The sequence below is a fragment of the Strix uralensis genome, chromosome 5, assembly GCF_047716275.1.
Source record: "Strix uralensis isolate ZFMK-TIS-50842 chromosome 5, bStrUra1, whole genome shotgun sequence".
Lineage (NCBI taxonomy): Eukaryota > Metazoa > Chordata > Aves > Strigiformes > Strigidae > Strix > Strix uralensis.
In genome coordinates, this window is record NC_133976.1 from 58,302,792 (window position 1) to 58,316,709 (window position 13,918).

At 51.9% G+C, this 13,918-nt stretch overlaps 1 protein-coding gene across 3 annotated transcripts; it reads left to right on the top strand.

The window, feature by feature from the left end:
- Positions 1–5,615: 5,615 nt before the first annotated feature.
- Positions 5,616–10,535, top strand: DNAL4 (dynein axonemal light chain 4). 3 transcript variants are annotated; one of them, XM_074871142.1, is made up of 5 exons: positions 5,644–5,689; positions 5,923–6,210; positions 7,074–7,294; positions 8,123–8,206; positions 9,342–10,535. In XM_074871142.1, the coding sequence occupies exons 3-5, from the start codon at positions 7,223–7,225 to the stop codon at positions 9,504–9,506; spliced, it is 321 nt and encodes a 106-aa protein (XP_074727243.1). In that variant the 5' UTR covers positions 5,644–5,689; positions 5,923–6,210; positions 7,074–7,222; the 3' UTR covers positions 9,507–10,535. The 3 variants fall into 3 exon arrangements, with proteins under 3 accessions (XP_074727242.1, XP_074727243.1, XP_074727244.1); XM_074871141.1 differs by lacking the exon at positions 5,923–6,210 and having other exon boundaries at positions 5,616–5,689; XM_074871143.1 differs by lacking the exons at positions 5,644–5,689; positions 5,923–6,210 and adding an exon at positions 6,234–6,271.
- The last annotated feature ends 3,383 nt before the right edge of the window (positions 10,536–13,918 follow it).

Consider the following 13,918-nt stretch of genomic DNA (forward strand, 5'->3'; position numbering starts at 1 on the left):
ATGCTTTGCCCCTTGGTAGGTCCTGTCCCTCCTAGGAAAGACACAACCTCCCCAGTATTTGGGGAAAACAGCATAAAGCCAGAGGACTCAGTTTTCCCCAGGGGCCTGCCATTGCTGCCATTTTGGTGGGGTCTCCTCACATCATCCCCCAGCTCCCACTTCTTCTGGAGGGTATTTAAGGCTATAAAACAAAGTCTTTGGGCTCTCACCTTCAGCCCTTCAGCACATCTCCTCAAAGTTGAGGGGATTTTAAAGAAACAAATAACTCTGAGTACATACTTCAGTTGGAGCACATGCTCAAGGGCTTTGTTGAGCTGTAGACTCACCCCAAAATCATTAAGAGGAGGGGGTTCAACAGGTGACCTCTGCTTGTGTGCCCAAATAACAGCAGCATAATTAGAAAGGACAGTGCTTTTTAGAGGAGGAAATGTCCAAAACTATTGCTGGGTTTGCAGACTTAGGAGGAGGTGAAATGGGGGGGGGATTGGTCCAGAAGACCCTCCTATTAAAGCTGCAGGAGTCCTGTGAGGGAGCTTTTAGGGCTGCCAGCCAAGGCAGAAGACATGCGGGAGGATGAACAAGGATGGAAACAGCCTGGCCGCTGGTGTAGGCTATTGGCATAAAACCCATCTCCTCCAGAGCCCGGAAACTCAGCCCACGCCAAAATCTGTGTAAATCCCTCTCAGAAAAGCAGAAACAAAGGGGACACCAGGATATGTTTGGGTAGGGACTTCAGTGCTGCCCTCCGCCTCCCTGGCAGGTGATGCTGGCATGATCCCAACCCCAGCCATGTCCCCGGGACGTGTGGATCTGTCACTTCTGGGACGGGAGAAAGAGGGGAGCCCAGCAGCACAGCTTCTGCCAGGGCAACCTCCTCTCCCCCTAGAGGTTCACAGTCAGTTGGGCAGACCAGGGGGGACACAGGGAAACTTGATATAATTTATCCAGACATTTCAGAAGCTTACGGCAAACGCCTCCGTATAAGGCTCTTCAGGAATTGAAGGCATTATGGAGTGATTAGAAACTGGCTGGGAGACAGAAAATCAAGAACAGGAATAAATATTTGATTTCCATCCTGCCCTGGCTCTCTGTGGGAAGCAGCGGCTTCTTCTCACCCATCTGGGGAGGAGGAGAGCAAGACGGGACAATTTATTTTTGGTAAACCAAGCCTTGCAAGAGCTGCAAACCTGTGACAGGGCTTAAAAAGTGGAGGAGACAACAAATCAATGGCATTGCTGGCTGGAAGGAGTAATTACAATGACTTACACATATTGCTTGCTTCTAAATTAACCAGGAGCACTCAGGAGAAAGCCCTGAGTCTCCCTAAGGGCAGCTGGTTGGAAAACAACACATCGCACGCAGAAGAGATGAGGAACAAAAAAGTCACCCTTAGGAGGTTAAAGAAGGAAAATTTTAATGACAGCAAGAAGGTTTTGTGGTTGGGGTAGGTGTGCTCAGCTGGGATGCTGTGTTGTGTCCAGATAACTAAGATGGAAGGGGAAAGAAATGGAGGAAACTCAAGAGGTGGGCAGAGCAGAGGCAGGGGCACCGTCGGGCTATGGCGGTTCAGCAGGGCTGGCACAAGAGGAGATGGCGGGGGAGACAGGCGGTGTGATGGATATCACCTACACGCTCTCCTCTATTTCCCCACCACGGGGCAGTTAGCACGCTTCAAGAGGAGGAAAGGGACTGCCAGTTTCCCTTCCTAATCCACAGGACTCGCTGCTGCAGGGCTTTCTGCAGGCCAAGGGCTTAGCTAGGCTCACCCCCACCCCACACAGAGCTTTGTCCTGCAGTGAAGAACAGGTCAAACCTGGCAACAGGAAACCTTCAGGCCTGATGGCTATTATCAGGTTTGAAAAGAAAACACTGCAACTCCTGACCCCCTCCAGCCCCTGCCCGGCTTTCTGGAGGGCACCACGAGCCATGCAGGCACTGCCCCCCCCCGGGGACACAGGCAGCCCTAGGAGCCCTGCCCCAGGGTGGACTCTGGGGAGCTCCTGTGCTCCCTGACACCTGTGGCCTCGGCTTTGAGCTTGGAGGTCATGGCTCCCTATGGCATGTCAACCTCCTGGCCCCTCGAACCAAGTCAAGCCAGCCTGTACTTTGTCCCCAGGAGGTAACACTTCCAAAGCACGCATTACTCCCACTGCCCTAGCAATGGGGGGCTGCATTAATTGCCTTCCTGCGCCTCCCCATCCTGTCGGGAGCCTCCTCTGCTCCCTCCCAGAGCCAGGAAGGCTCATTAAGAGTCATGTGGCGCTCACATGGGGAACATGCCGTGCTTCCAGAGCATCTGGCACAGGAACGGCCCCCACATGGCTGCTACTGCTGCAGTAGCAGCCCTTACTAGAGGTAGTAGCTATGGGATCATGCGTGTGCCACTGCCTTGCCCAGCAGACCACGGGATCTGGCTGTCCCAAAGCAGGTTGCTCTCTCCACCGGAGCAGAGGGACAGGCTGCTTTCAGCTGCCACCTGTTCTCACACACCAGCATCCCCGGCTCTGCCTTCCCTCAGCTCAACACAACATCACGGTGCTCTGATCCCAGCGAAACACAGCTTCAGCATTCCCATGGGGCCTCCTGAGTGCTTCTCCTGCCTCCAGAGAGCTGCGACCATATTACCCACCCTGGGCCAGCTGTAGGGCAGACCTTGGTGTGTCCCAAGTCCCCAGCCCGGGCTCTCTGGTACTACCCAAGGTGGTGTGGAGCAGCGCCCAGCCCCTGGGTTGCGGCCAACAGGCAGAACAGCAATCTCTAGCCTCCTGCTTTATCACAGAGAGGAGACGGGCCACACCAGGGTCTGTGACCATGGGAACGATGGGGAAGTCCCAAAACCTCGCCAGAAGAGGCCAAGAAAAGAGAAAGTCTGTGGGTGCCCTCCACCTGATGACAAGTCAGCCTGCTGTCCAGTATCCTTCTACCGTCAACGATGGAGATGGCTAAAAGAAAGCGTGGGGCAGTACATATATAGACATATATTTTGCAGTTGGTGGTTACGTTTCTGTTTCTCAGCTAAGGAGTACAATACAATCTAATGTCAGGTGGCAAATAGCACTTCTTTGTTTTATTGCATTTCACCATGGTTGCCAAAGGCAAAGGGCTGAAAGAGTTTCCCTCTGTGCTTCGTGGCGAATAAGAAAGGACCAGCCAGAGCAGAGCAACGATTACAGTTCCTTAAAGATACAGAGGGGCAAATTGGACCCTTGCTCTGGACTCTCCTCCACCTACAGACAGGCACCTGGCCACTCAGTATGGAAACTAAAGACCAGGTGATGTGAAGCCAGCCATGTAGCTGCCTTTCACGCTAGCAGCTAAGGGACCGGTATGTGTCAGCTATTGTAGGCCCTTCAAGGTTTTGGCTTGTGGTGCTGTAGAGAGGCAGCCCACAGAAACCCTGTCCAGAAACAAACTGTCTGCATTTTGCTAAGCCATAGCAGATGGGGACAGGCAAACGGGATGGCCTCCTTCCTCAGGAGGCATCTCCATCTTGCAGCCCCACGGTATCATGCACCACACACAAAAAACATGGCGTTCCTATCTTTGGGGCCTGTGCAGTTTTGGGTTTAGCCATTTTTCCTTAGCTTTTCAGCTAGGAACCTCTGATGAATAATCCTTACAACCAGTCCCAGCATTTCCTGAGGGAAACACTCCCTGGGGATACATTGATCAAAACCAAAGCACATTTAATTGAACCCAGAATCACATACGCATGCGTGCTCTGCCCCCCCCCACCCCCCCTCAACACCGGCATACACACACAAACACACCAGCTTGTGCCAACTCGCTGCTTAGTAGCAAAAGTGGGTGAACTACATAGGGATTAAAGCATTAAAAAAACCACAGCAAAAATACGATTCTTGGATTCTTGAAAGCGCTGTGTCCCCAGAGACATTAGAGTAGCTGCCTGGAGATAAAGTAACGATGATGGAAAGATCTTCCTCGCAGAGATTCTATTCCTAATTATCTTCTCTGAAAAAAAAATCTCCCAGCTTTTATCTGTCTCTTTGACAAATTTAGCTCTGTGCCTGCTTCACTGCAAGAGGCCAACGCTTGCCGAAAGGAGGAAGGAGAAGGAATCGGCGTATGAGGTAGGAGTGGTAGGAGAACAAGGGAGACAGGAGGCAGCACTTCATTTCTGTCACCACCAGCGCCGAAGGCAAAGACGAATCATCACTGCAGCGTTGTTTTTCCAAGCCCAAAGACAGCTTTGCTGCCTCCACCACTTTGTCAGGCAACCGACAATCAGGAGGTCTGATTCACTGTTACACCAGCAAAAGAGACAAGATATTCCCCCTATGGTTATAGGGCAGGTGGGGGTGAGGGAAGAGGACTTCACGAACTGGTAGGAGCAGGAGAGTGACCAGCTTGTTCCTCCCCCACTCTTTTCCTTCTCAGACAGCTAGAAAGCAATTATTCTTTCAGCAGACAGACAGCAATGAGGACATTTCAAACATACACCAGCCAGAAGACCGCATGAAAGATCAGACCCAGATGAGCCACCCTGCAAGACAAGGACGGGCCCTGATGGAAACCCAGGCATCAAGCCCAGCAGCTAAGGCTTTGCACAGGAGAAGTCTTTTCCCTCAGTCTTATCCTGGGGCTTGCAGCTTCTTCACCTGTATTAATTTCAGACAAATACAATCCTAGACCCACAGGAAACTGTTAAGCCCTGGTTTAGAGGCAATCAGTGTTTGGCTACCAGGATGCAGAGACAACACAGGTTTCCTAGAGAGCTCAGAGTCAAGGAAAACCACAAAGCAAACAGACATTACAAAAATAAAGGCCATGGAGGGCAGGGCTGAGCTTAGTGGGGATGGAGGTGTTATAGGAGCTATTTGCAAATTCATGACCCATCCTCATGGCATCAATCTCCTTCTTCCCAGCCACATCAACATGCAAACATGAGTGGTTGCCTCCCCCATACAATGAAAACACATTAATAAAAAACCCTGAATTGCCCCAAACCACTCCAGTATTTATCCTCGCTGTTTAAATCAAAAGGTAGAACTTGGCCCCAGAAGGGTTTCAAGCCAGAAAAACAGTAAGTCTTCAGACACCAGGCAGTTGGACTGCGGGTGGGGCTCAGAGCCTGTCTCTGCAGCCAAAACCCAGCCCGAAAACTTCAGCAGGAAAGGGCGGGAAAGCCGGCAGCCTCCTGGACGCCCCTTTCCCAAGCCCAGGGCAGGGGAGGCTCCCCGCAGCTCCCGACCCAGCCCGGGGTGACCCACCGAGGGGAAGTGCACAGGGCCGGGCCCGGCACTCGCGGGGCACAGCTGTGGCTGCCGCGGCCACGCAGGACCGGAATCACGGGCCCTTCCCGCTCGCCACGGCGGGGCTGTTTAACGAGGCCCCCCGCGGGGCCGCTAGCCCCTTCCCAGCACCGGGCCCTCCCTCCCGCTCCTCCTGCCAGCGGCACCGGGCCGCGGGCGCTGCCACCCGCCGCAGGGGCACCGAGCCGGGGCCCAGGGCGGCGCGTGACAGGCGCCCCAAGGCCACCCTGCCGCCGCCGTCCCAAGCCCCCGCGCGGTAGCCGACAGAGCAGGCCGCCAATCAGACGTGCCGGGCGGCGAGCTCACATCCAATGGACGGCGAGGTGGGTGGGACTTCCTGCGCCGGTTGCTATGACAAGCGCGGCTCTTCCTTAGCAACCTGCGTTGGGGTGGTGGAGCGGGCCACGGCGGTGTAGGTGAGGCCGTGCCTGGAGCCCCCGCGTCCCCTTTCCTCCCTTCTGTTTAGGGCCGTTTGCCGAGCCCTTCCCTCTCCCCTGTGGGGCTGAGGGAGGCGAGCGTGCGGCCCGCTCGGACCGTGTTCCGCCGCTCCCCTCCGCCCCACTCCCCTTGGTGGTGCCGCGGCGGTGCGGGAAGAGGGGGCGGGGCAGCTTGTTCTTGCCGTGCCCCTCACCTCCTTCTCCCCCGCTAGGTGCTCAGCGGCTCAGCTCCCTGTCCCCCACCTCTGGCCGCCGTCGGGGCTGGGGCGTGCCTTTCCGGGCCCACGGCTGGCGGACTGCCCCAGGCCTCCTCCCTGCCGTGTCTTTTTAACCGACGCAACTACCCGTCGGCAGCTTCTCCCGGGGGAAACCGCCGCCGGCCGCTGGGACAATTCCTGGCGGCCTGCCTCGGTCTGTGGTCCCGGCACATCTCGGGGAGAAGCTGGGCATTGAAGTGACTCCCAGGATTTGCTGCGCTGCGGGAGGCTGGTGCCAGCCAGGTGGCTGTTCTGTCCTGTGGAGCTTGTGGCGGGGATGCTTTCAGACCCCATAGACCCTCGTGTGAGAAATGGTGGTTTGTCAGAGTTGCTTTAGCCAGCAGTTCTACATGCTTGGCATAAATGCTTGGTCTGTGTGGTGTTGCCTGACACCGTGTTTGTTTTGTTTTTCCTTTAATATGGAATTACCCTTGCTTCCTCTGGGTAGGAGAGGAAGGTGCTTTGTTCTGGATGAGAGCACCAGAGGGTGAAATGGTTGAATCTGCCAGTCAGACAGTACTGTGCCTCTGTGTTGCCCAAGTAGAGGCTGGTTGGTAATTAGGCCCAGAGGCATGGTCCCGCGTCTTCCCATATGGTCCTCCCCAGCTGACAAATGTTCAGGGATATGAGGAGCAAGTGCACAAACCAGACCAAGATGTTCCTGTTAAACATTTTTGTCCACACATGTATGCTGATCCCGTTCCTAAAATGCTCTTTGCTTGTCATGTGCAGTTTGAAACCCTTGCAGATAATAGTATCCTGGGAAAATCCTTTTGGAATTAATCAATAGACATAATGGCTGATGTATTTTTCTCCCCTCTCCTGTCAGAAGCTGTGCCCAGACTTGGTTCTTCCTTCAAGCTCGATTGGTGCTTCTGGGAAAGTGCTGTGCTCTTGAAGCCTCATTTATGGAAAATGATACATTTTTAAAATTTGTTTGTGTTAATGGTCTGTAAGATAACTCTCTAAGTGCGTGGTGTGTGAAGGTGGTACTGAGAAATAGTAAATAACTGAGATGGGGCAATACTCTCGTAATAGTTTTATTTGCCTTCCATTTTAATTCAAAGCTTTCTTTCTGTTTCCTGTGTTTGTTTTTGTTTAAACAGTGTCCTCTGGGCTGAGAAGTTTCCCCTCCTGCTGAAGCTGCTCTGCCTGTGTTCACAGAACCGTGTTCCTCTCGGCTGTCTTCCCTGCAGCACCTTGCTGATCTCCAGGCAGCCCCTCTGCCCCTTCCCGGAGTCACTGTGGAAGGACCATGGCAGACACCGGGGAGGGGAAAAAGGAGGAGGCTGATTATAAAAGACTTCACAGCTTTCCACTGATTAGGGTAAGAAAAAGGATGGATAATGCATTTATCAGTGTTACAGATACGAAATTTTACCTTCATTCTTACCAACCTTCCAAACTAGAATTTCTCCCACTGAGTAGTTTCTGTGAGACCATGTGTACTGATGGTCCTGTGCAAGGGTCCCAGTCATGGCTGCTGCTTTCTCTCTCTCCTTGACCTTTGTCAGGGAAACATTAGCACCTTGTTTCCCCTCCCCCCGCTCTGTGATCCATCTAATAGATTGAACATGCTGCCTTTGGAGGTCTCGCCTGTGTTCTGGATGCAGCTTGCTTTTTTCCTAGAGGAGCTGGAGTAAGACCTTGCTAGCCAGCCAGATAGCAGAGGAGGAAGAAAAGACTATGTAATTTAGACTTCTTTGTTATGCCTATAGCAATAATTAAGGACTCTGGTTGGAGCAGTATTAACATGTTTTCCCTTCATCTTATAACAGAAAAACTGACAAATGTGTTTATCTCCTACTTTAAGCTGTGCTTACTTAGTGCTAGTCTTAATCTTAGGTAGAGAAGAACTCTTCCTTGGCTGGGACAAAGGAACAAATGGATCACTTGTATTGCAGTGACCCATTTTCATATTTACTGTTCTCTGAAACAGTGGAAATGCTTGGTGTATGGACAAGCCCATGTTGCTGCTGATGCCTCCCACCTTGAAACAAACATTAATTAGTCATGGGGACTAGCTGCCTTTTGCCCATGCCCAGCAGTCTAGGCCACTGCTATAGCCTATGCAAAAGTAAGGACTACTTACTGTTGTCTTGTGTCTAGCTCTTACTTTTCTGCTTAGTTCCTTTTGTTTGTTTTCTTTTTCCAGCACACAGATATGCCGGAGGAGATGCGTGTAGAAGCTATGGAGCTGTGTGTCACAGCATGTGAGAAATACGCCACCAACAACGAGGTACTAGCCAAATTCCAAAATGGCCAGCCTTCAGCTGCTGTGGCCCAGGGAACCAGCAGGAGCAGGGCTAAGGGTGCAGGGCAGAGTAGAGTCAGATCCTGACATCCTATTACTCTCTTTCTGCACCGAGGAAGGGTAGAAGGTGGCAAAGAGCCTGGCTAGATCTCAGATTCAGTTCCCTTTGTCAGCAGGATCCATAACAGCACTTTGCTTTCCTGCAGGAAGCAGAGATTAGTAGCGATGCTGCCTCCCAAACCTTACCTCCTTCCTGATCCTGTCTTGCCTGTGACATGCTTCCACTCTGTAAAATGCCCCGTGTCCGGAGGGCTTGGCTCAGAACTGTGTGGAGACTCTTGTTTTGGGGATGAGTACATGAAAGCCTTTGAACCTTTAGGTGCAGTCTGTTAAGTTTTCCCTCTTGGTTTTCAGCCTCCTGAATGAAATTGCTGAGACCATATAAATGAGGGGTGATGCAGAAGTTATGGTCTTTGGAAAGGTTGCCCTTAACTTTGAGAGCCGACAATAAAGGAAAACACACCTTGCACTGTGGGCAGGGCAGACTGCTTGTTGCTGGAGCAGTTTTGTGTTGGAGCAAAGCAGAGCTATGAAGCCAGAGATTCCTTCTGTCCTATCTTTCCTGAGACACTGCATGTAGTGCAAAATCTTCCTCTCTGCTTTTTCAGATCAAGCAGGGTGTGATCTCGGAGAAGCAAGCCTTTTAAAAGTCAGCCTAGTTTCAGTGTTTTGGTAATTAGCTGGAGAAAAAAATTGACTCCTGTAAAAATAGCCGCAGCTTAGTGACCTGAATCTCCTCTCATGCTCACTGCACCCAGCATAACTCCATCAGCATCTAAACCAGAACTCTTGCTTCAGACGATGTGAATGAGAGAAGTGATTGCTAGATGCAGTTCTTTAATTTCTTCTAGATGCTGTGTTGGGGGCTGCTGAAAACAGAGACCTGTTTTACCTCTGGGCATAGCTCTGGGGAGCTCCCAGTTCCTGCAGTGCAGCTGCTATACCTGTTGCCCATGGCTTGAGTTGTCTATTAAAGGGAGAAGAGACTAGGGGGATATTTGCATAAAACCTCCCTGCTTTCTCCGTCTCACCCTATACTCTCCTTCTTAACATTCTCCAGAGTGCTGCCAAGATGATCAAAGAGATGATGGACAAGAAATTTGGGTCCTCCTGGCATGTGGTGATTGGGGAAGGTTTTGGCTTTGAGATCACTCACGAGGTGAAGAATCTGCTGTACATGTTCTTTGGTGGCAGCCTGGCCGTGTGTGTCTGGAAGTGCTCCTGACATCTGGCCGGGTTCCAGGCTTGCTGCATACAAGAGATTTCTTCCTTCTCTTGACAGATTTTGTACAATCTGGAGGTGGGGCTTTATTTTTAATAGTTAAACGTCAAGATTTTTTTTTTTCATACTGATGTAACAGTTCTGTGGGATACCTATAGTTGGTGCGTCTGTGCGTATAAACTTGCTAAGCTGTCCTGTCCTTGCTCGTGGGATTTCTTATCTGTCTGTGGCTCTTTCTTTGGTGTTTGAGCCGAAGCAGGAAGGAGGTGGGGAATAGGTAATCGCACGACACACTGCAGAGTGTACAGCAGCACTAGGAGGAGGAAGCGAAAGAGGAAAGGCGCTATTTAGCCCTATGGTTTGTGGGTTTTTTTTTTTCCCTCCCACTTGTTCCACATCATGTCCTCTCTTCTCTGCCTTCCCCACTACCATGTGGTATGGCTCTGACCAGCACCTGTCTCTCCTCTCTCTGAATGCCGAGAATACCTTCTTTCTCCCCCTTCTAAGATGTCAGTACAGAACTGGCAGTGCCAAGGGTCTCCCTTCAGGCTGCCTGTGGAGGTGTTGGCCCCAAGAAAGCAGACTCGGCTTGCCCTTCCCTGCTTGTTTTGGGAGGGTACAACAGCTGAGCTGCCTGGGTGTAGGAGGTTGCTATGCAAACTGCCCCCTCCTTTCTCACCCACCGCACACTGAGATAGCATGAAAACACAGGCGGCTGACGATGCCTGGGGAGTGGGTGAGAGCTCTTCATAAGGCTCAAATGCTTCCCTGTCAGTTCTTGGGGGTGTTGCAAGTGCTGTGTACTTTCAGCATCTTGTTTGGAGGCTGGTAGAGGAAGGAGGCTCCATGTGAGATATCACTTGGTCATCAGAAGCCTAATGTCTTTTTGGACTTGCATTCTTTTAGCCTGTTTCATTTTTTAAAGCTGTCAGTGTTGGAGGATGAAATGAACATAATTGTATGTTACATATATGGCTTATTTATATAAAACTGGGGAACTGTGTTTTTACAATAAAAATTCAGTAAAATGTCCCTTTCTCTCTGTGTTCTAAAATGAAAATTCCAAAGCGGACGGTAAGAAGGAAAAGTAGTTCAGGAAACATGGAAGTAAGCAAGCAGTGGTGTAGCTCAGGTGGAGGATGGTGACAAGTCTCCATCCTGCATGCTTCCTGGGTGACTTGTAGGTACCAGATGTGCTCTCACCCTCCCTGCTCAATTCCTTTCACCAGTGCAAGCCACAATGCTGAGGAAGGTTCCCAGGCCCACAGTGCTGTTGGCCAAAGTCCTCAGGTCACACAGCTGTCTTAAGCAGTAGCAGCAAGGGAATGTAGCTGTGTCCTCTGCCCAGCCAGTGTGCCTCTGCTCTGACCTTTGGGGTCTTGTATCTCTGGCTTCCTTGGTTTTTCAGAGTTTTTTCTCAGAATGTTGCCAGCAGTACCACTGGCACCTTGTGCTCTATGAAAGGCCTTGCTCTAGTCCATAGTTCAATTTCAAAGGACCTTTCTGCATTAGTGTCTGGGATGGATCAAACTGGTGGAGGGTCTTACAATTCCTTTTGTTCCTTCTCTGGACCTCAGTGTGATGCTAGAGATGTCCTTCCTCTATTTTATCGTGTCAGGAGCTCTTCTATAAGCCAGGAATTAGAGTAGTATGAAGACAACTAGAAATTATTTCAAATTTGGACCATCTGTGCTGGCTGCACTCGATGTCCTCTCACCTAATTCCTTATTGATCAGGTGGAAGGGAATTACAAGGCAGGAGGGGACACATAACTGGTATCATAAAGTAGTTGGTACCATGATACCTGCCTGGTGCAGTGGGCCACAGCGTCAGGATCGCTGTGCAGTGTAGAAGAGTCCAAATCCTTTGAGCTCTCTCTTGGTGTGGTTACTCTGTCTCACTTCAGCTGGCTGCCTTTACAGGAAGATAGCACTGCTGACTGGCACTTTCTGCAGCTGGGAGGTGGAAAAGATTATTTTCTCTTCCACAACTTTCTACCTCCTGTATGTTCAGAGGAGAAGGTAAAGCCAGTGTCTTTGGAATGCCCTGTGTTGGAGCATGACGATACCCTCAGCCATACCATAGTTGCTTTAATTGTGCCTCTTTCACACTAATGAATAATTAACTGCTGGGCGCATATGCACAGACATGCTGGTCATGGGCATCTCTGCAGGGTCGCGGTGACCTGCAGATGATCACAGGGAGCTGCTTACCTCAGCACACAATCTTTTGGCCTCGCTGCCAGTTTGTTATCTCTTTGGCCACCAGCTGACCCAAGCTAATGTCTCCATGACCTGCATCGGCCAGAAGCGAATGTTGACTGCTCCCCAGCCCTCTTGAAGCCTGAGCCTGCAAACAGATTGAGGTGAGCTAGGTGTGAATTTGCAGCACGTCAGCTCCCACACTGTAACTCCCCCAAGGTAAGTGCAAGGTGGCTCACAGGAGAGCGGCAAGCTATTTTTGTTTCCAAGGGTAACAGCTTTCCCACAAGTTGCCATGAAGAAGCCAAACCATCTTAGCTGGTTTGCATGCCCGTCATTGGTGGCGTACGCAAAAGCACAAACCTCAGCTTCCCAAAATTCAGCTGTGCATGAGGCCCCTTCTCTGAGGCAAGTGTTCAATAAGACAGACCAATTTTCCTGCCCGTTGCAAGTTGAGCCATGCTGTGCTGGCCCTTGTGTGTTAGAAGAAAGACTTTCACCCTCCTCTTGCTGTGAAACTGGCCATTTTTGAGCACACCTGTAATTTTCAGGGGAGTATGGTTCATGGATCGGAGATGGTCCCTTGTCCTGTGTTTTCCTGCAAGAGACCCCTCTGTGGCTGATGCTTTGGAGCTTCTAGGGCCTATCTGCTTCTGACTATAAAACTACAGTCCCTTGCTGAAGGATTTTACCTTGCGAATTTTCAGCAGAAAGCTGGGGAAGTGGGCAACAGGTGACTCGATATAGTGTTCTCCTCTCGCTCTCATTTCTTGCCCCCTGCATATTGCTGCCATTACCCATCAAAGCATCAGGCTGAGTCAGACGTAGAAAAGGAGATGAAAAACGCAGGGTGGTGCATCGGTGCCAGCCAAAAGGACCCTTTCTGTCCGCCTGTCCCGGAAAGCTCCAATAGCAGCTCAGAGGGCTGCTTCATGACTTCATCCCTCCCTGCTGAGGGGAGACGGGCAACATCATTATCAGCTGCCGGGGAGCCCTGACTTGGTGCCAGCAGTGGAAGTGTCCTCGTATGTACAGCTCCTCCTCTGCCCCAAGGGTGACTTGAACCTGCTGGGAAGGGGGGAAGGCGCTGGGAAGATGGAGGAAGAGCTGGCGGGGGAGATGGGAAGAAAGAGGTGCAAACTCAACTGCTTCTCTGCAATGATGTCATGGCAACAAGGTACATCGACATGCTGTCAGGCGATCGGGGCAGGCTTTGAAGCTCTCCAGCTCTTCCCAGTTGCTGCAGGCTCGTGTCTGACTTGCTGAAAAATCTTTTGGTTAATATTTAATGCTGGCATTAAAGTGCTAATGGTGGCAAATGCCCTATCTAATCTCCCCTGCCTTCACTTTCCAATGGGATGCTAAATTGGGACAGGGGGTAGGATTGCAAGCTCCCCTAGCCAGGGGATGGGACTCCTGGTCAGTAGGGTGGCTTCAGCCCATAGGGTCCCTGTCCCCATCTGGCTCTAGGGTATGGAAGGGAGGTTTCTATCCCCCTTGGGTGGTGTCCCTCTCCCCTTGGTCTCCCAGGGCTGGCTCTGGAATAAAGAAATCTGTGGCCCTGCTCTGGGAGCCAAGCCCAGCTCCTCTGATGCAAGTGGTTAGCACATGGTTTTTGTTGATGTTGTTTTTTGCTAAGCAATGACCTAACGATCCCGTGTTCCAGCTCCAGCCCCTCCTAGGTGCCTTCTTTCCAAGCCGTATGTCCGGACTGGATCCAGCAAACCTCCCAGAGCAAGACGCCGTGTTCCCTTCCCCGGGGAAGCCATCTGCTCCCCTCCACCCAGCTCCTTCTGCGGGGCTTTGAGCTCGCCAGCCGGGCTGGAAAGCTCTCCTCCTCCTCCTCCCCATTCGCCCTGGCTCCCATCGGCCATCTTGTTAGCGCAAGGCGCGGGGAAGTGAACACGGGGCTGGCTGAATCTGGGGCGGCTGATGGTGTCAGCCGGAGGCGGTTTCCAGGCAACTGTCACGAGCGGAGAACACCGGGAACACTGCGTTCTCGCCGCACTGCCTGGGCGGGGGCCGAGCCCGCCACGGACGGAGCCGGCACAGGACCGTGCAGAGAGGGCAGCACGAGCGGGACGGTAGTGCAGGGATGGCAGCAGAGGAGGGGGTCTCCAGCGTACCCCCTCCTGCCCGCCACTCATCATACCCTCCCTGGCTTGGAGCGAGGATGTCCAGCCTGGCTGCTGGTATATCACACAGCGAGGAAGG

Bases quoted from the DNA above. Each gene is read 5' to 3' on its own strand.
- DNAL4 (XM_074871141.1), top strand. From the start codon at position 7,223: ATGGCAGACACCGGGGAGGGGAAAAAGGAGGAGGCTGATTATAAAAGA. The intron at 7,295-8,122 runs GTAAGAAAAAGG...TTCTTTTTCCAG, and splicing joins ACAGCTTTCCACTGATTAGG to CACACAGATATGCCGGAGGA. The intron at 8,207-9,341 runs GTACTAGCCAAA...AACATTCTCCAG, and splicing joins AATACGCCACCAACAACGAG to AGTGCTGCCAAGATGATCAA.